The 27,535-nt window shown below is 40.1% G+C and overlaps 1 protein-coding gene across 4 annotated transcripts in view; it reads right to left on the bottom strand.

Annotated features, from left to right (window-relative positions):
* MARK1 (microtubule affinity regulating kinase 1) overlaps positions 1-27,535 on the bottom strand; it is a 72,226-nt gene that overhangs the window by 37,571 nt on the left and 7,120 nt on the right. For all 4 annotated transcript variants that reach the window (XR_014562745.1, XR_014562746.1, XM_083733289.1 and 1 more), the window contains exon 2: positions 2,041-2,244. Coding sequence is in view for 2 of the 4 variants with exons in the window: in XM_083733289.1 (XP_083589415.1) it covers positions 2,041-2,244 (204 nt within the window). In the remaining 2 variants the exon portion in view is untranslated. The remainder of the gene's footprint in view (positions 1-2,040; positions 2,245-27,535) is intronic.

Here is a 27,535-nt window from a genome sequence, read left to right on the forward strand (position 1 = left end):
ACCTCAAACTGTGGCTTAGAAAGCTGGCTTGTTTAAAGAAACCAGTTAAATACAATTTAGGGTTCAGATGCTGCTCTAAACTGTGGTTAACTGATCATATGCAACTGTGGATGATTGCAAATGTGGATAATTGCAAAAGCAATTGAAACAGAGGAGGGGTGAGTGTAAGCTTGAATCTTGTTCACATAACTCTAAATCACAGCTTAGCATTACAAACAAATGAAGTCAATGTAGAGGTTTACAGTTTTAAAAGTTTAAAATATAAGCAGTATTTTACATAGAACACTAGCAAATAGTCAGACAAAAACAATGGAATTAAGCTCCTTGAAACACTGACAATTCCAAGAAAATAGTGGGCCCTATGAACATGTTTTCTTGGAATTGTCAGTGTTTCAAGGAGCTTAATTCCAAGAAAATAGTGGGCTCTATGAACATGTTAGGGACGCAGGTGGCGCTGTGGGTTAAAGCCTCAGTGCCTAGGACTTGCCGATCGAAAGGTCGGCGGTTCGAATCCCTGCGGCGGGGTGCGCTCCCGCTGCTCGGTCCCAGCGCCTGCCAACCTAGCAGTTCGAAAGCACCCTCGGGTGCAAGTAGATAAATAGGGACCGCTTACCAGCGGAAAGGTAAACGGCGTTTCCGTGTGCGGCTCTGGCTCGCCAGAGCAGCGATGTCACGCTGGCCACGTGACCCGGAAGTGTCTCTGGACAGCGCTGGCCCCTGGCCTCTTGAGTGAGATGGGCGCACAACCCCAGAGTCTGTCAAGACTGGCCCGTACGGGCAGGGGTACCTTTACCTTTATGAACATGTTTAGGAGGCTTCAGGGTGTCAGGCGATGTTTGGTATTACTGTATTTTTCGCTCCATAAGACATACTTTTTTCTTCCTAAAAAGTAAGGGGAAGTGTCTGTGCATCTTATGGAGCGAATATGTGGTCCCTGGCAGTGGCAGAGCTGGGGACTTTGGTTCCCAGAGCGGCAGGGGCGTGGCACGTTGCCCGTGCAAGTGTCCTAATGGCGGCGCCCGCACGAAGGGGTGGGGAGAGGCGAGGTGGGGGAAGAGAGCTTTAGAACACTCATCCGAGGGGCTCTGTGACTTGAATGAGAGCAGCCAGGAGCCAGCAAGGAGGGGGATCTTTCTCCCTCACACGCTCTGTCTTTTTCTTCTTCTTCTTCTTCTTATGGAGCGAAAAATACAGTATTTGGAAGAAGTCAGCCTGATTATACTGCATACACAGGCCCATCCACATTAAATGTTCTCAGAGCAATTTGTTCTATCCACTCTGTCTAATACAATCTATTTACAGAGGTTTCTTGTGCTGGCAATGTCAGTAATCTACAATCAGTGTTGTATTCCAGCCAGCAGCAGAAGAGTGGGGCAGGGAAGCATCGCTTCCTATGGCCACAGGTGGTGATTTCCCTTTTTCTATTATTAGCATTTGGAAGCAGGGAAACTAAGAGATTTCAGAATATTTTGAATTTCAACTAAACATGTTCATTTCTATAAGTAAAGTTAGAGCTTTCAGAGAAGATCTCCACTCCAAACCCTTGTCCACTCTTGTCTCCACACAAATATGGTTTACTGTAACTTTTGATCAGGGCACAACTAGATGGGATAAGAACAGTATCCAACCCTAGGACCTTCTGATCTCCTATAAAATAGGGGGGTTCAAGGCAGCATGGATGGGGAAGAGAAGTTGTTTTTAAAAAAGCATTTATAAAACTTTTTCCTTTTTGTGTGGTTTACTTCCGATCTTACCATCCCACCACAAGAAAGACAGCTGTTTCGGGGGAATCTTACTCTTCAAATGCTCTTGTTGTATCTTAAAATATCTCAATTCCAAGCCTACCTCTTCAAAGAGATTTAGTAGTACACGTAATTCTGCCCACTCGTCTGCTGCCCTGATGTCTCATTTGGCTCTAAGAAAAGCCTGTTACATATTCAATCACAGAACTAGAGAATAAGCATATTTATTGCAGAAAGACAAGTGTGAATAAGGCAACACAGGCTACTGTTACCAAGCAAAAAAAGACAAACAGCTTACCTCTCTACCAGTAAGAACATGTCTAGCCAGCTTCACTTTAGCAAAATTTCCTTTTCCTATTGTTTTTAGTAAGCGGTAATTCCCAATGTGAGGATGGTCTTCATTTGTAGACGTGATTGAGTTTCTGCAACGGGGTATGTTTTGTCTGCTACTTGATTTTGTGGGCTGGACATGGGGCTCAGTATATCCGTCAACAGATGTGTGCTATAAGAGTAAACAACAGAGCAATGTTAATCTATTTAGGATTAATGAATTATAAAACAAATGTTAAATGGGAATAGGAAGACCCACCTCACAATATAGTTGCGAGTGTGAAGAAACAAGCAAAAATGCTCTATAGATGATTTCAACCACAAAAAAATTAATCTTAAGTGAGTGGTATGCAATGCTAGTTCTACCCTGACTAGACTCACTGAAGTAAGTGGAAATGACTAACATAGGTTAATTAAGTTCAATGGTTCTGTTCTAAGTAGTTCTTAGTTGACTACAACCCTAAGTTTTCTGTCTGCTTTCATACTTGGCCTACATTTGAAATGTACAAAACTGAACAGTGCGATCAATTCAAGTAAATTCTTTCTTTTTAAATAACAATTTATTAATTTTCCAAAGATAACAAAAAATAAAAATAAAAATAACAATACAAAAGCAAAACAAATTGACTTCCCTCTAGTCCCTTCCTTGGTTCCATTATGTATCAATGTACTGCATGTCCATTGATAATTCAAGTAAATAATTTTACTCATTAACTTTTGCTTTATTTAAAATTTGACCTTTGTTCTTTCAATTGCAACTGGGAAGTGAGGCACTTTCTTCATTTCAATGTAATACTCCTTGAACCCTTTTTGCAAACTCAGGGAGTCACAGACTGGCCCAATGACGGGGAAAACAAGCAAGCAAGCAAGCAAGCAAGCAAGCAAGCAAGCAAACAGCAAAACAGCTGAACATTAGCAAGCATTTTTCACAAGCCCCTACCTATAAATATATTAGGGCTTTTAAATATTTTAGCAATCCTTAAAAGTTATAAAATCGGTTGCATTTCCCCCTAATCTTTTCCCCAACTAAATAAACATAAATACAACTATCAGTGGTAACCTGAGGAGCAGCATCAGTTACAACCTATTTTCCAAGGCCATGCTGTGGTTAACAACAGCCTGCCTACAGCCCCAAGTGAGGAAAAGTAGATTTGGTTTTCCTAAAGCTTCATCGCTTAAGAAAAAAAAGTAATGCAACTTTTTTTTTTAGTATAAGAATTTTATATCACTAATCATATTCCCAGAGTGATTTACAAGAAATAATGTAAATACAAAAAAATAAAAATAAAAATGCCACCAACTTAAGAAGATAGGTGGTCTTTTAAGTACTTTGGAACTAGTGGTACTGGACTTCCGGGTTGGCGCCATCGCCGAATGGCGGACTCCCTCCGAGCTCCGGAGGGAGCCTGCTCGGCAGGGGCTGGGTTCTACCGCGTCGGCGTCGCGGGGACCCTCAAAAACCATGGGCGCTGAAACCCATGGGCATGGTGACTCGGCGGGCACCGTTTGCGCCCCCCCCGACCTGCGAAGGAGCCTTTTTAAAGGCTACGGAGCGGGTGCCAGGGGGGTGGTGGTGCTATGAGTCCTCCGCTTCCCCTACTGAGCGAAGCCGCATGCCATTTGGCGGAGAGCGCTGACTTCTTTCATTGAAAATTCGGATTAAAAGAACAACCCGTGAGTAATTGGAAACTGGACTTAAAAAGGGAAAAAAAATTAAATTTTAAATTCGGAGTGAGCGGGAGAGGTGCAAAAAGGAAGTCAGCCTCCCCCCTGTCGTAGAGGATTTAAAGCAAAGGATTTAACAACTAAGATCGAGTGCTACCTAAGCTTGATAAAGTTACTAATTTCACGATGGAAAATTATAAGACTGGGCTGGAGGAGAAAAGTAGAATATAGCTAAAATGCACCCCCCCCCCGGGAACCGGGAGTGATCCGCGAGAGCGCCGGGAGAGGAGAAACAGAGGCTTTGACAGCTGTCAAAGGAGCTGTCAAAGCTGAAGAATAAAAAGAGAACTTTGTTATGAGGACTTTGCCGGTTACATTTGTTACAAATTAGACACAAATTGTTTAAAACAAGGAATAACAAGTTACTTTGACTGTTGGGTGCGATCTGGAAGGAAACTGAGTTACTATAATCCCTCTAGAGGGGCTGTGGGACACTACAAGTATTGCTGGCATGGAATTTGAATTGGACTTTTTATCTCCTGGGAAACTGCAGAAATGGAACACTATTTTGTCTACAGAGGTCTCTACACTAAAGGAGACAATAGACTTATCTATTGAAGAATGGAAGGACTTGACGTAAAGTCTTGTTCCTGAATAACAAAGCCTCTGTAGGGGATTTAGAAGCTTTTGGAATTGGAACATTTTTGCAGGAGAGCAGGAAAAGAAATTAGAGGAAAGTGAGGAGAGAGAATAATAAGAACAAGAATTGGACAAAGTTGGAAGTGGGAACATTTGGGACATCCAGATTTGAAAGGTCTAAAGAAACAAAATTGGAGTTTTTACTCTTAAATACAGAGATCTGGATGGAAAAAATGGACCTTTTTGAGATAGAGTTTTTCTAAGATTGGACGCTCGAAACTAAAGATGACCAAAAAGACGGCAAAGACTATTAAAAAAGACGGCAAAGTGGACTTGTGAAGGATTTCGGCCTAGATGTGGGATCTCCAGGATGACAACAGGCATTGATGGACATTGGGGAACGCAACCGGGAAAGGGGGGAGGGAAATTTGGAATCCAAAGGGTGTTAAATTATACTTTATTCATTTTTCTATTTTCTTTTATTTTAATCTGTTCTGCATATTAAAGAGGGGAACTCGTGGAAGGGAGCGGGGTCGATTTTAGGGGATGGAAAAACATTTTTAACATTGGGTTAATTATAATAAGTTTAAAATTTGGGGTAAGAACTTGCTGAATCTATTTGAAGGGATTGGAATACAAGAGGGGGTGGGGTGGGGAAGTCCTGGAAAGATGCTAATGAAAATAAGGTTATAAAATGGATGTTTTATTTCTTTTCTTTTTTCTGTTATATTTGAAAATGTTTAATAAATATTATTTAAAAAAAATAAAAAAAGGAACTAGTGGTACCAGGACAGGATGATTTGTGAATGTGTGCATCAGCTTTCAAGAGAATCATAGACTGGGAAGATTTCCTAAAGGATGGGAGGGAAATTGTTCTCATTTCCCATTTAGGCAACTCCCCCCCCCCCCCCCCGGGAGAGTTGCCTGGTATCCACCTGGTATCGTTTTGGTGGTAGACAAAGACCTTTTAGTTCTCACAGACTTAACAACGGTGGTAGTCTAATCAGCTGTTTCAATTCTGCAATGTTCTTGTACGTTTTATTTGTTCTGTTTTACTGACACAAACTACCCTGAAAATGTTTATATTGAAAGAAAGCATGAAAAATTGTTAAATAAATGAATAAACAAGTGACAGAATTCTGTACAATTATACACGGTGCATTATTATCCACCACCGCCTTGGCATGGCCAATGTTCCTCCCTCAGTTATATGATGGTCAGAGTGTGATGGCGGTTTCACCTGGGGGTATATTGCGAGTGAAACTGCCACTCCTCCTGAGTCCCTCTGTCACCAGCGCCCAGCTGCAGCTTGTTTCTCCTTCAGTGCGCTGGGCTCTGGTGGTAGAGCAACCCAGGAGCGGTGGTGGTTTTACTCGCGGTAGACCGCCGCCTGGTGAAGCTGCCATTGTGCTTTGGTCCTTGGTGATGCAGCGACACATTGCCCAGGCCTACAGTACAGGATGCTGTTGTAAACCATTGTGAAATAATTTTATGATACAGCGGTATATAAATATTTTTATAAATAAATAAATAAAATAAATAAATATAAGAACTTGAGGGTAGCCAGTTCTCTCTCATAAGGCTTTCTTATATTCTGAGCTGCAGAAATGTGCACTCAGCATCTCAAGTGCTTGTCCACAGAGATAGAAGCAGGAAAGCAGAAGAACTGAAGTAGCTAAACAGACCTCTTTTGCATATTATGGCTTTCTGAAGTCTGGTTCACTTAACATAACTTTCTGGGTTGATTTCCCTCCCACCCATCACTGCCCCCATTTGATTTCCCTCCCACCTCCCAAAATACATGCATCATTGCCTAAACCATACTGGAATGCCATATCCTCTACTTTACCCTAGTAGAGGAAAACAGCTGCTCAAAAGAAAGGGATGGGGAAGAGAGACAAGCTGCTCAAAAGAAAGGGAGAGACAAGCTTTGTTTCAAGTGATGGGATACAAATTTCACAAATGTGGCTTATTTGTCATTATATCTCTAGCTCTCACTGTCATGCCTTCAGGAAATATTTTACAGCTTTTATCTGCAATGCCATTGGCCATATGAAACGGGGGTTCAAATATTTTGTATTTATGGGCAAAGGTAAATAGAGGATGTTATCCATAACCGTTACGTTACCAACTAGATAAATGTATGAGGCATATCCTCCCCCCGCCCCGAATATCTTACAACCCCTTTAGTGGTGTGTGACTGTTCTTTCAGGAAATGAACAGTTTATACTGAGCTTGGCTTTGACAGCAACGAAAATTTAAGTCCAGCATAAAAAGATTAAGGGGTTGCCCTGAGCTCTTGGTCATTTTATTTTATACTTAATCTTTTGGAGGCATTCAAGTATTGTGTTAACTCTAGATAAGATTTAATTTGCTTTAGCCTACAGAAGAGGTGTTGCTGATGTCGTAATTCATTCATCAGTTTTGTGTTCGTGTGTGTGTGTGTGTGTGTGTGTGTGTGTGTGTTAATTCTTGGACTGTGAAAGGCACACAATAATTATCTAAACTTGCATTTGAGCAAGAAATGTTAGATAAAGAAAAGTCAAAGGGGATCAGATTACAATCTCCAATTGTAGCCCTATGGAGAAGTTGTTTTAAAATTAGTAATTTACTGTTATGTATTGAGAAAGATACTCAAATAAGTTTTATAATGTACCAGTAAAAAGAATTATGACTGGTAATGTTTGAGGATGGGAAACCTAATCTTTGCAAGCACTTACATCTCTGGGCTTAATGGACTGATTCACCTTGAGGTTCATCTTGAAGGACAGTAAGAGCTTGAAACATTATAGGGTATCAAATCCATTACTTTGTACCAGTAACTAACAGCCACTTATTTTGTTGGACTTCTGTTGGTCGTCTTTCCTACCCAGGGATGTAAATTCCACATTTATCCTTCACAATCAAAATCTGAGAAAGAAAACTGTACTTACCAACCCAGTCCAATAATTCAGGTTTTCCAAATGGAATACTATGAGGACACGTATATTTTACAAAACATATTTCATGTTTAAAAGCTTGTACTCTGGCCAGAGGTGGATTTAGGGTAATGCAAGGTGCAGAATTTTGGCCTTGCACGGGGCACCACTGAAATTTTAAAGACCAAAGTCTGCCCCTCCTCTGGAATTCTAGCTCACATCTTTCCTGTGTGGATATTGAAACAGAGGACCTGCCATTACATGGATTATGAGAGCATAAATTGCCCATTACAGAAGAACCACCAATTCCTTCAGCACTTTTTTGAGGTTATGTGTTACTATCTTCACATCAGTAACTAAAAAGGTATACTACAATGCTCCAGCATTTCCTTTTTAGCAAGTACTGCATAGTTTTGAGCATTATAAGTTAACCCCCCCCCAAAAAAAAAAAGCTGTAGAAACAAGAAATTGGTTAAGATGGGTATCTGGAAGACCTGCTCAACCACTACTTTGCCCCTAGGGTAGAACCCAAATGTGAGATTAGGAACAAGCTCAGGCTCATTGTCTTTCTCTCCGGGATAATTGAATGATTGACCTGGAAGCTTAAGTGCAGATGAGGTCAGGTGCAATGTTTATCAGCTGCATCTAATAGGCCAGCTGCATCTGGAAATCTAAGACCTTGGCAATGTTTAATAATTCCTTAGAAAGCATGCAGATCAATCACAGTCATTTCTTGTCTGGGTGTTGTCCTTCAAGACTGTCTGGAAGCAACAGCTGCGCAAAATGGTATGGCCAGTGTTACATGTTCTTTAGGCTGCCAGTTTGTTTCTAGGTTCCATTCAACAGGCTCGTTCCATCCTTTAAATCTTTCAAATGGCGTGAACCTAGCATACCCAGCTTGCGAAGACCCTGCTCCCTTGACACTCCCTGGGCTTTGAGATCTTCTGGACCAAGTTTGCTTTAATTAGTTTCTGAATTGCCTTAATTAGTTTCTGAATTGCCTTGGGAGAATTGTTTTGGAAAGGTGGTATAGAAAGTTTAATGCAGAAATATATCTGGCTAATTCACCACCTAAAATAAATTTTTGAAACAGCACAGAAACCTCTATTTGCACAAGAAAGCATGCTCCCTGCCAGACTTATTCAATTGTCTGTTTCTCTTATGCTGCCTTTGTATGCCACAGTCCACTTATTGAGGCTACTTGTTAATGCTTCTCATGGCAGCATTCCATATGGTATTTGCTCTGTGCTTATGCAAATCAACTATTTGCATGGTACTTCCTTCACGCCTTTGGCAGGGCAAGCGCACACATTCTATGCATTTGAGCTTACCATACATCCAAATGTAACATGTTGCACCTTGTCACATGGACAAATATATATTATCAATCTCCTCTTGGAAGAGGCAATCTATGAAGCTTTTGTCAGGTAGAAAGGGCTCGATAGCGACAACTAATCCTACGGAGTACAATATATAGTTTGTGTATATTTCTGCATTAAACTTGATCGTTCACATTAAACTTATCCATTTATTTTAGCAGAGACACTGGAGAAGGGGAGAGAAAAGGTCAAGAGACCTTTTATACTGTCATTTTAATATCTAGTGGAGCTCATTCACGCAAACAGGGAAAGATGCACGGCTAATCAAAGGAGCTGGGGTCTGAGCTTTACTTCTGTGTAGGTGTGGCTTCTAAGCAAACAGCTTTGAATTTACTCAGAACATATGTATCGGCTCCTGGGTCTAACGGAAAAGTATACCTGCTAATGTGGCTGGACTGACAATGTGACAACAGTAAGGAGGTGAAACCTGTACAACCAGGGCTGAGAGTCAGCAGCTCCATTCATATACAGATTTACTATCACGCTGTTTTTCTACCAGGAGACGGGTGGGACCTCATGATGACAGAAATACTTCTGGATAGAAATTGGCTGAGTGCTGCAGAAAACTGATTGGCCAGTTGAAAGAAATGTCTCCCAGAGTCTGTCTAAATTAAAATGGATTTTGGAAGGATTGTAGGACAAGGGAAGAGTATGGCTTTGAGATTTTTAATTGTTTGACACTTCGTAGAATTTAAGTCCAGATTGCCCTAAGGGACCAGACTTCACTGATTTTAATTGGAGAGTAGGGGAAATGAAGACTGGAAACAATGCAACTAACTGAAACACTAGAATTCAACAATAGCAATTCATTATTGGTAGTCATGTTTCAAAGGTATCCTCTCAGGTAACAATGTACACTACTAAATTGGGGGACCCTCAGCAGCACAGTGCGCTAATTCTGCACATTGGCCCTAAATCTGCCTCTGGATAACAATACAACCCTGTAAAAGATTGAAGAGTCTTGAACATAAAGTGTAAATGAATTTCTCATATATTTCAAAATGTATGAATATATATTTCATTCTGTCTTTTTGTTTGACAGAATGATGTCTCTAAGGGTAATCCTGCCAGAAAGTATGGAAACTGAAACAGCTGGCAACTCGGTTATTGCAAAGGTTGATAAATTGTTAGCCAATTTCTCAATCTTTTTTTTGGGGGGGGGGAATAATTGGAGTGTTGCTATAGCCAAGTATAAATTCCTGTTGGCATTACAACTTCACATATGGACTTGGTGCTGATCTGTAATTTGTGAATGCAGAGTAAAGTGCAATATGCACAGGGTCTTGTTTTGGAGGTAGTTATTTGTGAGTGCCTGTTAATGAATTTTCACGTTACGTTGGTCACAATTAATTTGCCAGAAAACCCAGCTTACCCACAGTTTACATAATTTTGACACTCATCTATGAAACATTAGCTGTGTGTGTATATTGCTGCAGACAGAAAAAATATTCATGGTTTCAGAGGATAGAATTGTCTACGTTTCAGATAAATACTTGAGGTTGCAAAACTTTTGTGTGTGTCATGTCTGTTAAAACAATAAAAAGAAAGTTGTTTAAACTCTCAGTGGCATACTTCTTGAATATTTTTGCAGGGAAGATCAACCCAGTTAACAAAAAAAAGGTAAATGGAAATCAAATAATATTCGCTAACAGAAAAATATTATGTAAAAAAGCTTGTAAAGGTTATGTTGGTCACTATGGAATTATCCTACCACCATATAAATTATATGGTTAAAAAAAATAAGAAATGGATCCTCAAATACATGTTTAGGTTAAAGGTGAGCCCTGGATTTTTACTAAGTTGAAGACCACTGATCTAAATTATGTGTTCTAGCATTCCATAACAAAACCAAACACCATCCCCCAATTACTAATGCTATTCATTAGTACAGCTGCTATACTAATGTTTTGGCAACCAAGATCTCAGTAAAATGAAAGAAATACCAGAGTTTTGATTCTGCTGCCAGATTTGTCCTAGTGAACCCCATGTCCTCATTTGCAAGACATTCAAGATTAGATTTGTTTTGGAGAGAGTACATATGCAAAAGCAGTCATGTAGAACCATGCTTTTTGCTTGCTGAGTACAAAGCCAGAGGTTATTCAAGTAACAGTTTCCTGGAAGAATATAAATAAAACTTGTCAAAGTGAAAGCCTTCTGCTTTATGTAAAACACAATAATTAAAAAGACCATGCTTTTTAGTTTTTGACTTCTCAGACAGACAGAATAACACTGACCAAAGAAATATACGCATCATACAATGGTACGTGGGGAATCCTATTTTGAGTGCCCTGGGCTAAAAAAATGAGATTGAGGAAACTCAGCACCAGGTCCTCTGCTACCCATGATTTAAAATCAGACTAAACAAAGCCTGGTTACAAGGTTAACTTTAACCACATATAATTTCATTACAGTCATACCTTTTGGAATGGATTCCGTTCAACTTCCAAAATGTTCGGGCACCAAAGCATGGCTTCTAATTGGCTGCAGGAAACTCCTGCAGCCAATTGGAAGTTGCAGAAGCCCCATCGGATGTTTGGCTTCCAAAAATAGTTCGCAAACCAGAACAGTCACTTCCGGGTTTGTGGCATTCAGGAGCCAAAACGTTCGAGAACTAAACGTTTCTCGAAGACCAAGAGACGACTGTACTGTTGCAATGCTTAAACAGTGGTTAAGATCTATGGGGGGAATTCACATTCAAGAGGGGAGAGGTTGGGGAAAGAGGAGATACCCACCATCTTGAAAGTGGACTTCTGATTGCACAATATTACTTCTTCTTTCTCTGCTCCTCCTGCAGTCCTCAGGGAGGACTGTAAAGAGGAGGAATGGGAGTCCTATTGCATGCACAAGCAGAAGTTTGCTCCATTTGTAGATGGACACAACTGAATACCAACCACTATGTGTGTACTGCCCAGTAAATCAGACAATCTTCATTTATCATTTCCTAAAAGGTGAAAATACTTTGATCACAATGTAAAAGATATTTTGACAATTAATACTCAAAACAAAGTACACTCCATGTCTTCAAAGTCCTGTTTTACTGGCTGTTCTTATCAGTTACAAGTATAAGATTAATAAAAATACTGTATTATATCCAATGTCATACAAGTAGATTTTGCAGGTGAGGATTTCAACCATAATGGGCAACAATCATTACAATTGTGCCCATCTATGTGTGGATAGATTTTGATCATGCAATGAGATTCTCCCTTCCTTGCTCCCATACTGTGGCCCTTTTGCTCACACCCCAAACTGTTTCAGAGGGTTGGGACACATGGAGAAATACAGTTGACTGTTGTCTGTTATGGTCAAAATCACCACCTGCAAAATAGCAGTGGCATCCCATTCTTATGTTACACTTTCATTCACAAAGCTAATGTTAATTTAAACAAGTCAATTTTGCCACTTAAAAGTTCAATTACAAAATAGATTTCTATCCTCTCTGCATCTGGTATGTGAAAACACAGACATTGTGACTACAATCCAATTTCAAGTCTCCTGGTAGTAAGCCCACTGAAATAACTAGACTTACTTTTGAGTAGGATTGTGCTCTAAGGCAACTGCAGCTGAGGTAATTTCATATTCAACCTAAGTCATCAGACAGTTTATAGCACAGAATAAACGACCTAATAAAGTGATGTCTGACAAGTTTCACCCAAGCAAGAAGGGAATTCAGGAAGTTCATCAGATAGAAGGCACTCAGTCAAAATATACTTTTGGTATGATGCAATGGAAAGAGCTTGATATTTTTTTTTTTGAAGACCTGAATAACTCCTGCTAAATTAAAGGTGTCAGACTGGGTGTCATGATTTGGAATGCAACTAGAAGAGAATTAAATTTGGTTTAAAACACCGTGTGTGTGTGTGTGTGTGTGTGTGAGAGAGAGAGAGAGAGAGAGAGAGAGTCTGTTTAATTCCAAAAACAACCCACCCCCCAAAAGGATTGTCTTCCTCTTTAAATAAAGGGGAGAACTATTTTGTCCCTTATTTGTCTGCAAGGATGTGGGAACTGGGAACAGCGATTGCCGCTTATACAGTGAAAGTGTGTGAGTCATGAAATTTCCTAATTTGGAAAAACTTAAGCTTGTTTTATTGTGTAGGAGGACAGGAGAATAAAATGAGGATCTCTTTGGCAGGCTGCTCAACGCCAGTACAGCACAAACTAGAAGTCTCCTTATTCATACCGTTAAAGTTACTCAAAAGGCAAAATAAATGTACTGATATGTAATTCAAATATTCTATGTGAAGACAGGCTTTAAGTAACTGGCAGTAAAATACAGTAACACTGTCATTCTGATATCCTGTTGATATTAAGTATCAAAAGCATGGTCTTTCCCACGGAGAAGTGAGCTTTCACCTCACTGAAAACTTCAGATAATATACCTACTCAAAAACAACTTTTCATAGTTGGATATGGTCACTTAGTTTAGAGGTGCTGCACTGAAGAACCCACCTGAAAACCTCCACGGCTAAAAGCCAGAAAGATCACAAAGTGAAAGCCTTCACAATGAATACCAGTCACATCTGTTCTAGCAGTTATAGATGATAAACTCGTGTTTACTTAATGGTACTGTATCTACAAAAGCCTCCAAATAATTTGTGAATATATTCTAAAAAAGATGAAGTTTGATTTACACAGAAGCAATCCACCAAAACCAGTGTTGGGAACTGCTGGGAGGCTCTGGATAACTTTAGGGAGTTAGGACTAAGGCAAGACATTTCTGTGTAACTTGCTAAATACCGATCATTATGATAGCCATAAAGCAGGCATGTCCAAAGTCTGTGTCAGGGGCCTAATCTGACCCACCAGTCAGTTTAATCCGGCCCCCATGGCAGTTTATTTCCTGGGGTAAAATCCTTAAAAAAAAAAAACCTTCAACAACTTCAAGGTAAAATCATAAAAAAAGCTCAACAACTTCAATACTAAAAATAGGTTAACAACTTTGGTTGGCCCTCATGACCCTTCACTTCATTAAATCTGGCCCTCTTTGAAAAAAGTTTGGACACCACTGCTACAGGTATGCTCCCCACCACACACATCTATAAGCAGGACAACAGTGTCCCCCTGTGCACCACTACAAAGCCCTTCTCAGTGGAACCTGAGCCAGCGAGCAGCAAATAGGGTAAGACAGGCTTCTTCCTCACCACGATATACTATGGTACCCCAAACTACAATGCTTCATTATTCCCAAAGGGCTGAATATCATCAAATCATGTATATGCAAGAAAGTGCCACACATGAGAACACTATTTGAATGCAGCTTCAAGACACTGACAACTGTGGTTGCAACTGTGGTTTCTTCAGCAGGAAGTAGATTCTTCCCTCCAGACTTGTCTATTGGAGTCCATTTATTTTGTATATGTCAATGTATATGTTCACGTATGAAAAAAATGAGGCTGAAACAAAGGACACAGCTGAAAGAACAAAGCTGGACAATGGTGCTGTAACCCCAGTGTATTAGGCCTGTTATGTCCTCCTCAGCTATTTCCCAGAGCACAACACATTTACTTGGCTACATACCCTGCAACCTGATTTCTCAGCTAATATCATGACGATCTGAACTTTCCTTGATATTCACAGCTTCCCCCGCCCCCCACCCAAGTATCAAATTTGCAGGAATTGACTACTAAGGATATAATGAGATGGGGGTGGCGGTTTGCTTTATTTTTAAGGGAGATTGCATAGTCCCATATGTAAAACAGATACAAAAGCAAATGCTACAACACTAAGTAAACAAATATTAAGAAAGAAAAAGCTACAGCAACAGAAATATTGGAATGAAGCCCATTTATAAACAGCAAATCAGGACAGATGGAGTAAAACCAGACTAAGGTAATTACTGCACGCAGAGGGAGAAAAACCATTTACATGAGATCCCCCCACCCAACTTAGTACAGGAATTAGACCCCTTGAATATTCTCTCATGTGGCCTCTAATCACTACCTGCAGGTATTTTCTAGTGCCACTATGGCACTGCATTCAAAGCATGCTGCATATGTCTCTAAAAATGGCAAAAGTTACAATTACTGTACTGAACTTCCCAAAGATGGTGCTCACCCCCCACACAATGCAGCCTTCCCCACCAAAGCTAAACATGTGAAACTACTACCACACTGGTTTTTAATAACCAGATAAGATTATATATACATTTTTAATGAAATTTGTTAGCACATCAATTCTAAGGGTTGGAAAAATTCCAGGAGCCCAATCACTTTAGCTACTAAATTCTGGTGCAAATGCTTTGGAACTGGAAATATGTATGGTTGTGATTCTTTTCTTTATTTGATAATGTGATGGAGGGCAGACAAGAAATATATATTTTAAAAATTGCTCTAGCCTAGGAACAAGTGACCAAATTAAGGTTGTTACAAACAACTATGACAACTGAGGAATTCTCAACTAATGTGAGGACCAATATATATACCAGCAGGACACGTTTGGCCTTTAATGTTCTGTACGAACCTGGAAAAATGCAATTAAATGTAGGTTGTTACATAAACACCACTGCTGTATGCTTTAAAAAGCTAATGATCTAATTACGTATATTATTGTTGTATATGGTAGACCCAGCTGGCTAGCTCCTGCACAGACCCTGACAGAACCAAAGCCAGCAGGATTCCAAAACTCTGGAGGATTTGCTGACTCAATATAATACAGAATCAAGGCATTGTTTACAGCACAGTGGCATAAGTAGATGGTCCTAGACAATTGTCAGGATACTCATTAGGCTCTGGTTGAATTGGCTTCCCTTGCAAAGAGAAGGATGAAGTCGGCTGAACTGGAAACATGCCATCAGCACTCAACCCAAGCCTGACCCGTAGGTTACCAGCAGTTTTATCTCAACTGCTGTTTTACAGCTGCTCACACCCTGCTCAGCTATATTTGAAGGAAATAATTGCATGGAGAAGTAACCATGATGCCAGTACAGTTTTGCTCAAGTGGTCATCTCATTCAAACACGTTCACTTGGGTATCGGAGAATCCACACCACAGTGACTCGCTTGCTTCTCCTGGTACCATGAACATACTGGTGACGGAAACACCTTGCTGAGTAGGGCAAAGCTGGTATGCTAGCTTACTGTCAGTCTCCTTACCATGCCACCCCTCCCTCCTAGTAATCAACATTGATGCACCATCAGGAAAGCTGGCATAGTGGCTCTGCCCTGCCTGGCAGGCAACTTCTGGCTCTTTCATACTCAGCAGCAACAGCAGCCATGAATACTGCTATCTTGTCACTTTCGCTCCTCTACTTTGGAGGAAGGAAAGAAACTTGGAATGCAATGTCATGATTCTTTCATATGACTCTGCTGATAGCATGGAAAGTTAACTAGTCCTTGGAACCCTCTCTCATAACACAAAACCAGGGAAGAAGCGGGAGCTTGTGCACCTGCAACCCAATGAATCAGACTGTGATGCCCTCATCTCATTGTCCTCTCCCACAAGCCATTGGAAAATGATACAATGGACCGGCATGACGATTACTATGTAGAAACATATACAATAGGCTTTCCCATCAGAAGACAGGACAATATCTTCTTCCGGATTTTAATGGACTTAAATAATTGATGAACACTTCTACAATAACTGCAACTACTTCAGAACATTTTAGCTTTATGTGGATCATGTTGCATGTTTTATGGTGCAATTAAAATAGGGGAAACCAGAAAAGCACATGTGCGTTTGAACTTGTGCTATGACAAGATAACCTTGCTGCACAATTAAGATTTATATCACAATACTAAAATCTTGCATTTGAGTTCACATCCTAACTTTGACCCTGGTTTTAATCTGATGCACTTCAGTTTTGTCACAATATAAAGATTTCCATCCTTGTAAACAAATATCAAGAATGCAACTTGTACAACATGTTGTTTCCATATAACATTTTTTAAGGATGCAAGTCAAAACAGACCATGCATGCTTGTTCTTCACAATGAAAGGATAAAAAAGCAGCTGAAATTACACTACCTACTGTAATGGAAGGGGGACCTTTTATTTGTTCCTTCCACAACTGCCAGTCTAGGTAGTTCAACCATGCAAGGGAACCTCAGATGGACTGCCACCATATTCCCTCTACTCCAAATGGAAGTGAGACCAGCAGGTACAAGGCAAACACATTTGAGGGTTAACAGAGGGAGCATTCTGCTTATTTTGACTTCACAGTAGCCAATGATAGCTTGCTTTTCTCGATCAAACCCCACTTAAACTGCAAGTAGAATGGACTAAATGGTCTATGCATGTAGTCATACCCCATATTGTGTTCCGCACTATAACAAATTTTCAACTTACGAACGTGGCAAACCCGGAAGTGTTTACTTCCGGGTTCTACGCCTGTGGTTCTACGCCACTCACATGCGCAGAAGAGGCGATCTAGTTGCAGACTTTTTGGGGTGCAAACAGCTTAAGTCCACAACTAGAGGTACCACTGTAAAGGGAAAATCTCTTTCAGTCTGGCAGAAATGCAAACAAGTCCCAAACAGACAGTTTTATGAAGTTTATTAAGAATAAAAAGCAAGAGGACAAATGGAAGAGGCAGAATGTGTTTCAGTAAAGAGTTCAAGAAAGTAAAGGGTTTAGTTCAAGTCTAACTTATAGCAGCTACTTACAAACAGGCTTTGAGTCATCTCGTGTAGTGGATAAACATCGACAGTCAGCTGGAAGAAGAGGGAAACTGAATAATAGGCAACAGTCAGTTTTCAACCATTGACCCATGTGAGCCTTGATTTATGAGTAGTGCTTAGTTAGGGACAGGGCTTGACACGTTTTGGAAAGCGGAAGATGGGCTATGTGGATTTGTCATCTCTCTGTCACAACTTAACCCATTCTGCAGTTTGTGTATTAAACAGAGGCTGAAGGGAGTCATGACTTGCCCACTTGCAGATGATGGAGGTCTAGATAGAGACTGGGTGATTTTAAAGTGACAGGCTGCCACAAGGAAAGGTCTGTGTTAGACCTACAACTGCAGGTGGTCAGCCTAAGAGCAGGGATCTAGTTATTTACTGATCCTTCCTATAATTTTATGCACCATAAAACAAAGAATCTATTCAACCTGAAGGGTAGAATTTCAATTCAGAACAATGGCACAAGGAAAAAATATGACAACTCAAGCTTACCTGATAAACATAAATCTTTCTAAAAAGGAACAGGAGACTTGAATGTCATAAAGTTAATGATGCAATTCACTCTTAAAAACAAAACCCGTTGTTATTCTCTCTCCTAGACAAAGGAGAGGGTGGCAATGCACCCCATATCAATGTACAAATATGTACTTCATGCAGCGGGGTGATTATGTTTGCCATCAGAGGGTAGTTGCTTCCTCCTGCTCCAGGAGTCTTCATAGGGAAGCTGCTGACAGAGGAACTGTGTCTTTTCAGTCTATATGCAAAAGGGAGGGGGGATTATTAGTTACTACTTACTGCAATTAGTTCTAGGAGCATTTGTAGCTATAAACGAGCCTTTTGGAAGCTTTGTGCATACTTAATTTTATTTGATATATTTTAAACAAATTGTTAATTATTAAACTTTTAGTGTTGTAGTGATATTATAATTTTAATTATATATTATGGATACTGTATCATTGTTAGCTTTTTTTTGCAAATCACTTTTGAGCACAAATCGAGGAAAATGTGGTATGTAAGTAAACTATGACTACACTAAAAACAATTAGGCATGATCAAGAAAATGCTAGTACTAAATAGGCAGTCTTCACATTTGATCATAGAAATCCTATCCTGAAAGATCCATAGCTTACATTTCACTTAATTAGAAACAGTGGGGGATATTTCTTACCAGTAGGACAGAGTATCCTTCTCCCAAACAAATGTGAAAATAGCTGCTAGTACTGTATAACTTAACACTGTCAGTATAAAACATAATTGATTCTATAATACAGCTTTGGCATAATAGTGGAAAGGACCAATATTTACCCCAACCCTTTGTTTGCAAGTACCATGCAATCAACCAGCCCAGAATAGGCCAGCCTATTCAATCCAGGCTATAATGTATCACAAAACCACAAAAAAGTAGTGTAGTACAGAAAGGTGCTTGTATGAGTAACTATTTCCAAATGGCTATATCAAGCAAGATAGTCCGCCACAAGTTACAGGGGAAGGTAAAACTATTTGCTTCTGTAATAAGATCTTTATTAAGGAAATCAGACGCTTATTTGTTTTCAGTTTTGTTTTCAGTCAATTCCACTGAATTAACCAAAGTTTACAAAACAAAACAAAAAACCCAAAGTGTGGTTGGGGGGAATGCTTGTCTAAATGAGTGTGTCTAGAAGGCCAACATTGATGGGGCATCTTGTATTTCAGCAAGGAGGCCATTCCACAGCACTGGTGCCACCAGTGGAAAAAGCCTGACTCCATGGAGATAACCATCAGACCATGGCAAAACTGACTTGGGCTCCATTAGCTGATTATAGTGGCCTTACACAGTTTGTCAAGTAACTGTGGTCTGTAGCCTTATCCAGTTTGTCAAGTGGTCTGTAGCTACTTAGGGCTTTGTATGTAAAGTAGCAGAATGTAAGTGTGGTGATCAGCTGTATCACTACAGTGGTGCCCCGCAAGACGAATGCCTCGCAAGACGGAAAACTCGCTAGACGAAAGAGTTTTCCGTTTTGGAGGTGCTTCGCAAAACGAATTTCCTTTGGAAAATGTCTTGCGAGTTCCTGTGGGTTTTTCCCCTCCCCCCCTTTTTCTAAGTCGCTAAGCCGCTTATCCGATAAGCCGATAAACCGCTAAAAGTGCTAATAGCGCTAATCCGCTAATCCGTCAATGGGCTTGCTTCGCAAGACGAAAAAACCGCTAGACGAAGAGACTCGCAGAACAGATTCTTTTCGTCTTGCAAGGCACCACTGTACTATAATCCTACGTACATGTAGGATTGTGTCAAAGTACGTACCTAGGATTCCATGGCCCCCCAGAAGGCCTTTAAAGAAACATGCAAATTTCTCCACCAGCATCTGTGCCATAGTACAGCTTTGGTAGGTGACCACAGTGTCTTTCATGCCTGGTAAAAACATTTATGTTTAGGGAAGCCTATCCAAGTTTTCATATGTTTTATTCTGTTAAGCTTCCTGTGGATTATAGATTTTTTTAAAAAATGTTTTCGATACTGATTTTTAAAGTGTTTTTGACTGATAATTTCAGAGCTGGTCTTTGACCGTAATAAATTATCTTCTCTATCTTACTGATAATTTCATTGTTTGCTCTTTTTGTAAACCACTTTGAGGTATATAAATATTGTGAAATAAATAAGTAAAAATGACTGCTGATGACACAGCACTAATGACCCAAAATGCTGCATAGGCAGGTACAAGATGGGAAAAGTTATTTTGGCAGTCAAGTGCTTCATCACAGAGTTAACTGATGCTGTAGCAACAACTCAGATTATCATGATGACAATGTCTTTAGAACGGGCATATTTGTGCATGGTTCTCTGCCCAGAAAATACAGCTGTCTACAGTACTTTGTTAGATACATTCCTGTCAATGATAATTAGGGCCAGTCCTACTACCATCAGGAAGAGTCATGAAAATTGCCGGCTATTGTATTTATTAGATCATTTTACTACCACAGAGGAGAAACAGCACTTGTGTGGTTTTCTCTCTCAGGTGCCAAATAAACTTGACTTTGGGTACTATATACCTTGACATCGGTTGAGGAATGTCATTTGCTGCTCCACCCCAAGCAGAGAAACTTATTAGGCCAACTCTGATTATACTGGAAACTGGCAAGTAAAAACCAAAACCAAAAAGAAGCTGAAATATGTCTCAGGCTCTCAATAAGCCAGAGCAACAACAGTTCAGCTTGGGGAAGCCATTCTGAAAATACATATTCAACAGAAACATACATTTTAAAGGGCAAGGGGTTCTACTGTAGTTTTTGGTGAATGTTTGCTTATTAAATTGTAAAGAGTTGAATTAGAGTAGACTAGTGAAGTTGGCTCTTTGCTCCTTCACTGTCAAATCAAGGACACATTCACTTGCATTAACTCCTCTACCTCTTAGGTACAGAACAGATTTTTAAAACGTTCACTCCATAGGTAACTGCCCATATGCATTAATTAGTTGAGTCTGTTGCACTTAATATACCATCAATAGTATCCAGTAGTCTAGAGCTAAGCTCTTATTAATCTATTCACCAGAAATTGCAATCTATACAATACAAAACTTTAAATATATAGTAGAAAATATGTAGAAATTATTTGGTAGAGTATTTGCGGTTCATGTTATGATCTAACTAAAAATGGCCCCAAGATTAACAACAACTTAATAGCACATGACCTAAGAAAAGAAAAAAGTCTTAGATTCAACAACTGTCTACAAGTAATTGGAGCCAGGGCTATTTTTAGTCACTGGCAGACAGACATACAGAGGAAACCAAGAAATAGGTTATCAGCAATATTCTAACTGGTAAATGATACCAATAAGTTAGATAATACAAGCAAACAACTCTGCCAGAAAGATAATAATAATAATAATAATAATAATAATAATAATAATAAATTTGTTAAAGAGTGTGGCAAGTACATAAAGATAGACAGACCAGTTTGGTCAGCTGGGTACCTTTTCAGATTTACCAAATCCCAAGGATACCACTGATTCGTACTGCAAAATAGCAAAAGCCTGTTAGCTCTGGGGTTTTTATTTTCATTTGTTTTATTTCAAGCATTATAAGCTGCCTTTCTAGATATTATCCTCCCAAGAAAGCAAACACTATTACAACACAACATCCAATACAATAGGGGGGGGGGAATAAAACTCCCAAAACTAAAAAAGGTATGGACACAGTACATTAAGTTGTAAAACAGTATAAAACTTGTAGGTGGTCCTGGGTCACGCTACACTTCTTCATAGCCATAAGGTCTAAGAACTTTTTTTTTAATGAAAGATGCGCAGGAAGCAAAAATCCCCACAACTTTACAGGCAAATGAACCTGCCTTTCTTCGCACTGGTCATAGTAGTACTGGTTCTGGGATTTCATGGTTGCCTGGCCTATCACAAGCTTGCATCCAAAATCTCTCTGACGTATCCTCTTTAGATCAATAGAAAGTACATAGTCTTCCTCTACAGAAAGGTACATTTTCATGAGATGGATACTAAATGGGGAAAAAATGGTGGTGCACCAACCACCATCCTTCTTGTCCAAACAAGAAGCTAAAAAGCAGCCAGGAAGTAGCCAGAGTCCTTCTGTTCCCTGCGAGCTGAAAACCTGGGGAGACACAGCAGTCTTTGTTAATCAAGATCCAGCCACACACTTGGATTACACAAGCTTCTTCCCATGAAACAATCAAGTGAAGCTGCTTGTCAAAGGCCTCTACCACTCCCACCATCGCAGGCATCTCTTGCTCGGTTGCCTTAGGATCTCCTTAGATCAATACATTTTCAAAGGGTCTGTTCCTAGCAGATGCCAGGGATCGTTGATGCAATGCCCCATGTGAGGGAAGAAAACGTACCGGTAAGTCAAAGAATCTGCAGAGATCTTAGTGCTAGTTTCTATTACATATTTCCTATGGTGGATACAGCAGGCAGCTCAAATGAGAATAAGAGAAGCAGGGTGTTCATGCTCAGGAGACTTTAAGAGGCAATTTTTCCAGGTCTTTTCTTCTTTCTTTTCCCTCTGGGCCCTTGACTTCCACAACCAGCAAGCCCTCCAAGAGACAATGGATACCACACAACTGGGTGCTAAGTGGATGAGCTTCCTGCATCAGCATTTCTTGGAGAACTTGTAGCCCTCTGGATGTTGTTGGATTACAACTGCCACCATGTCTGACCACTAGCTATTCTGGCTAAGGGTTGATGGGAATCAAGAGTCCAACATCATGCGGACTCCCTCCTCCATAGGTGGGTTTCTGCTGCTCTAATTGTGCTAATGTGCTAACTGGTTTTCCCAGTAGTGATGTGTGGAAGTGAGAGCTGGACCATAAAGAGAGCTGATCGCCGAAGAATTGATGCTTTTGAATTATGGTGCTGGAGGAGACTCTTGAGAGTCCCATGGACTACAAGAAGATCAAACCTCTCCATTCTTAAGGAAATCAGCCCTGAGTGCTCACTGGAAGGACAGATCGTGAAGTTGAGGCTCCAATGCTTTGGCCACCTCGTGAGAAAAGAAGACTCCTTGGAAAAGACCCTGATGTTGGGAAAGGTGGAGGGCACAAGGAGAAGGGGACGACAGAGGACGAGATGGTTGGACAGTGTTCTGGAAGCTACCAGCATGAGTTTGACCAAACTGTGGGAGGCAGTGGAAGACAGGAGTGCCTGGTGTGCTCTGGTCCATGGGGTCACGAAGAGTCGGACACGACTAAACGACTGAACAACAATTGTGCTAATCTCTGTATCGTTCCACTTTCAGTACATGCGCTGCCAGAGCAAGCACTCTTTTGCTCTACTTGTCTTCCCCATGTACTTTTTTCAACTTTATGTCTGAGGGTGGCTGATATGTGGTTTTCCCGGTTTTTGCTGACCAGTTCCTATTAGCAGTTTTGAGCCAACACCAATGCCATGGGTATAGTAGTAGATATCCTTAGCTGCAATCCAGGAGTAAGGGAAGTTTGTAGGTAGGATAGCAACCCTATACTCCAGCCAGAATTCTCTGCAATCTGGTTCACCTCCTCTTTCCAGTCTTTCATAAAGAGACATCAGTCCAGGACTAGTTAAATTTAAGAAAAAGAAAGCCCAATAAATCATAGCATCTGGGTCAAAACAGTTTTATAGAAGCTGCAGAACGATAACACTTGAAAGGAGGGAGGAAAGTTATTTGATTCATTAGCAATGTGAACTTGTTTTACAGTCAGCTACTGCTTCTCTACACCACACATCAAAGGAACAGAGAGACTTTTCTTCATAATAAAAAATAAATTCCAAAGCAATAGTTATCATTGTAGGTTTATGAAGATACATACAGAAAATTCTCACACATTCGATTTTCATATAATTATGCCCAGCCAATACAACTCTCCCATGCCCTTACAAAGCATGTTTGTGAGAATGGCAGGACTGAGAGAAGGGCCTCTCCTGAATCTCAGAACTGGAGCTGGTTTATATGAGGGAATATGGTTTTTCAGATAGCTTGGACCTAAGCCACAGATGAACATGACCAATGTCTGCCTTACAGACTAATTCCAGTTAATAGAGCATCCTTCTGTGGTTCCTGGCCAATCAATAAAATAATTAATAATTAATAATTAATAATTAATATATTATTTCTACCCTGGCTTAGTTTCCCCAGCCACTCTGTTTGGCTTTCAACAGAGCATTAAAAAAAGAATAAAACTTCCCTAAACAGGGTTGCATTCAGATGCCAAGAGAAGAAGTGGGAGAAAATAGCAAACCCAAACTCCCCACTGCGTTGAATATCTGGGAAGCACAGCATAGTGCTCTGGTGGCTGTTAACTGAGAAGGACCACTGCCATCTCAGGCCACATGACAAGTTTCCCAAGTTCCTTCTGCCTTATAGAGCGAGTAATCCTTGCGGCAGAAAAAGTCAGATAAGAAGACAGCCTAGTACAGCAACAACCCAGCTTTCTTCTAGTTAAGGTTGTTTGCAACTCCAGCATTCATCAGCATGCAACTTCAAAGTAGTAGTGGTTGTGTACTCATCATGTACCAAAACTAACAAAACAAAGCAATTTATTTCCTACTCTCTCACTGAGCCTATTTCTAGGCTTATTTTTAAATCCCAATATTCCTAACCAACTTTCTATGCAGATGATAGCAATATAGCCTGCCTCATACCTACAGAATAGTAGCAATCGTTCAAACATATTCTAATGCACAATGCAAAACCATTTTGTTTCACTTCCAACACTTCAATACTGCTTTGTTCATAAACCATGAAAAAAGCCAATTTTATAAAATTATTTCTTAATTTTCCAGCCTTATCAGAAATGACCTTCAGGTAGTTATTGTGCCTGGAAAGATTGTAAATTCTGAAATTACATTCACCCCTCCTACATATAAACAATAAAAAGACATTGCAGGAGGGCAATACGAAGGAAGCAGTCTTATCTCCCAATGGACAAAAAAATGCTGCTCTGCAGCTACACACTCATGTTACAGCAATCTATGCATTTCATTATCAGAAATATCTCACTACAGAAGGCTCTATCTGCTCTTAATGAAGTAGATTTAACACGAGAAAAGGATACTCAAAATATCCTAGTAATATCTGTTGAATTACAGAAGATATAATCCAGCTTCACAATTCAACCATTACCTGGTACTTCCAACCAGAAAAATCAGAAAGCATGAAGATAACAAGAGACAACCCTGTTTCACTGCAGATTTCGGGGTGGGGGTGATTTCAGGAATCTCCTGGTTTGGTGCTTGTACATAAATGTCTTAAAGAGAACGGATTCATGTCTCCCACATAATGTGCAGATGGAAAAAGTGTGAGATGACATCACATTCATGTTTTCCCTGCCCCTACAAGTGGCAGCCAATTAAGCAGACCTGTAAAACACTAACATGATGTCACTGTCATATTTCTACAAACACAAACACACCCCATGCTATACATTGAGAGAAGAGGGATGTCGTTTGGTAGTTCCCATACACCCCCATGGCATGTAGCTCAGGGCTGAGAGTTCTTTACAACGTATTTCTGTAAGACAAGCCAGCAGTAATATTCCTACATATTGCAGATAGGAAGCTGATACAAAAATAATAGACTTGCAAAAAGTCATCTAGCAAGATTTCATCTCAAACTCTTAGACACAAAGTTACATCAATTCTTGATGCAGAGGTAGGTTGCTTAGATGCAGCTAAAAACAAACAGCATACACTAGTTTATTTTATTTAACAAAATGTATAATCAATATTGATACTCCAAGGAATGAAATCAGGAAATCAATATGATTACGCTAAGCATAAGACAAGTATTAAAGTGCTGTCTATCTGTTTTTGTGTGTGTGTGCTGTATAAAGAGTTGCTCTCATGTTGTACCATGGAAATTCAAGACCCAACAAGAAAAAGCACATTCTGAAATGAATTTTTCATTTAATGTTCCATTTGAATTATTTATTCTGAGCTCTTATTTAAAGCTTTTCAGAATTTGAACTCCCCACCCACCAAAGTTTTATAAAAACAAAAGGAGAAATATGAATACATTTGTAGGACCCATACAGCATACAATATGGGCATCCACGCAGAGCACAGAAACTTCACCACTGAATATAGTAGAGGCTGGATGCCCAGAAATATAGCACAACAGAGAAGAGTTCTGTCAGTGCAACACAGATGAGGAAACTGGAAGTGCACAAAAACCAAGGGGAGAAGGCCAGCAATTATAGGCTCTGACTGGACTACTGGATTCTGTATTAACTGATTTAAACAAAACCTTCTGCAAGGCCATAAACAAGAGGGAAGTATAAGTTATAGGCAAAGAACCAACAGCACTATTTCTCCTGGTCCCTCCTTTCCATGGGCCACAGAAAATATTGGCTTTACACAAGCATGTATGTTGAGCGGACAGTTCCATTCTTCTTCTCTTCTACCTTGAGCACTTAGGACCATTTCTGCCACAACCTGGAGTCAAAGGAATGCCTATCACTACCTTTGGCTCATTTACTGAGACCAGCTGCCAAAGTTGTCCTCTGGGTATGCTGCTATCTGAGCTGAGGCATGTGGCAATTTGGGATGGATTTTTGGCTATGACACTCCATTTTTGGAACTAGAAGCTTGCCTGGCACCCATGATACTATCTACCCATTGCCAGGCAAAGACCTTTTTATCCTCCTAAGATTTTATATTTTGTTTTATGATGGTGTTCCTTCCCATTTCTTGTATTTTGTTTCTTTCTAAAATTTTGTAAGTCACTATGAAAGCTATTTTTAAAGGCCAACATGATTTTTTATGATAAATATTTTCCGCAACACAGAAACTCTTTCATATGCCTTTGAGGATATCAGTGTCCAGTATGTCTTGACAGCCTAATTCAGCATCACTCAGATAATGAAATGCATATATGTTTAGATAAATGGTAAGTAGAGTAAGTAGAGAGCTGAAACCATTAGCAGTTTAAATTGTATGTAATTTGTCGGATAAATACAGGATTGGCAAATACCTTCCCAAACCAGAAGACAAATTAAAGAAGGAATGCTTACTTCCAGAAGGTATGTTTATTGCATTTTAAAGCATTTTAATTTATTTCCAGCAAAATAGCAGCTAATCTCATGAGGGGGGAAATGAGTTCAAATAAAAATGAGAAACCTCATTACACACTAATATTTTTAACTTAACATATCCCGAAGTCATCCATCACTGTAGAAGTGTTAACAAAAATGCCACAGTATCTCCCATTCTCAAGTGAACTTTTTCACATCCAAAGGATCCAATGTAGTCACACAAAATATGTGTGAGAATGGGCTACAATGATATGGTTAAAGTTCAGTCTTCAAATGAAACCTCCCCCCCCCCTCATCTGCAACAAACAATATATGTATTTCTCAACATTACTCCAGAAGGGTATGGGAGAATATGATGCTAACATCCAGTATCAAGAAGAAGGTCTACCAGGCTTGCATGCTGAGTACACCATCTGTGGAAGTGAGTTGTGGACAACTTACAACCGCCAGAAGCGACGCCTCAATGCCTTCCACATGTTCTGCCTCAGGAAGACTTTGGGCATCACATGGCAGGACAGAGTCTCAAACAAAGGTGTGCTCTCCCAAGCCCACAGTCTCAGCATGTCTGCACTCCTGTCTCAGCGACATCTATGCTGGCTTGGTCATGGCCACAGAATGAAAGCTGGCAGAATCCCCAAAGATGTGCTTTACAGGGAGCTGGCTTCAGGAACTAAGCCCACTGGCAGACCAACTCTTTGTGTTACAAAGATACCTGCAAATCATGACATGAAGGCTGGCAA

Source organism: Podarcis gaigeae (assembly GCF_964106915.1).
Source record: "Podarcis gaigeae genome assembly, chromosome: 3".
Classification (NCBI taxonomy): domain Eukaryota; kingdom Metazoa; phylum Chordata; class Lepidosauria; order Squamata; family Lacertidae; genus Podarcis; species Podarcis gaigeae.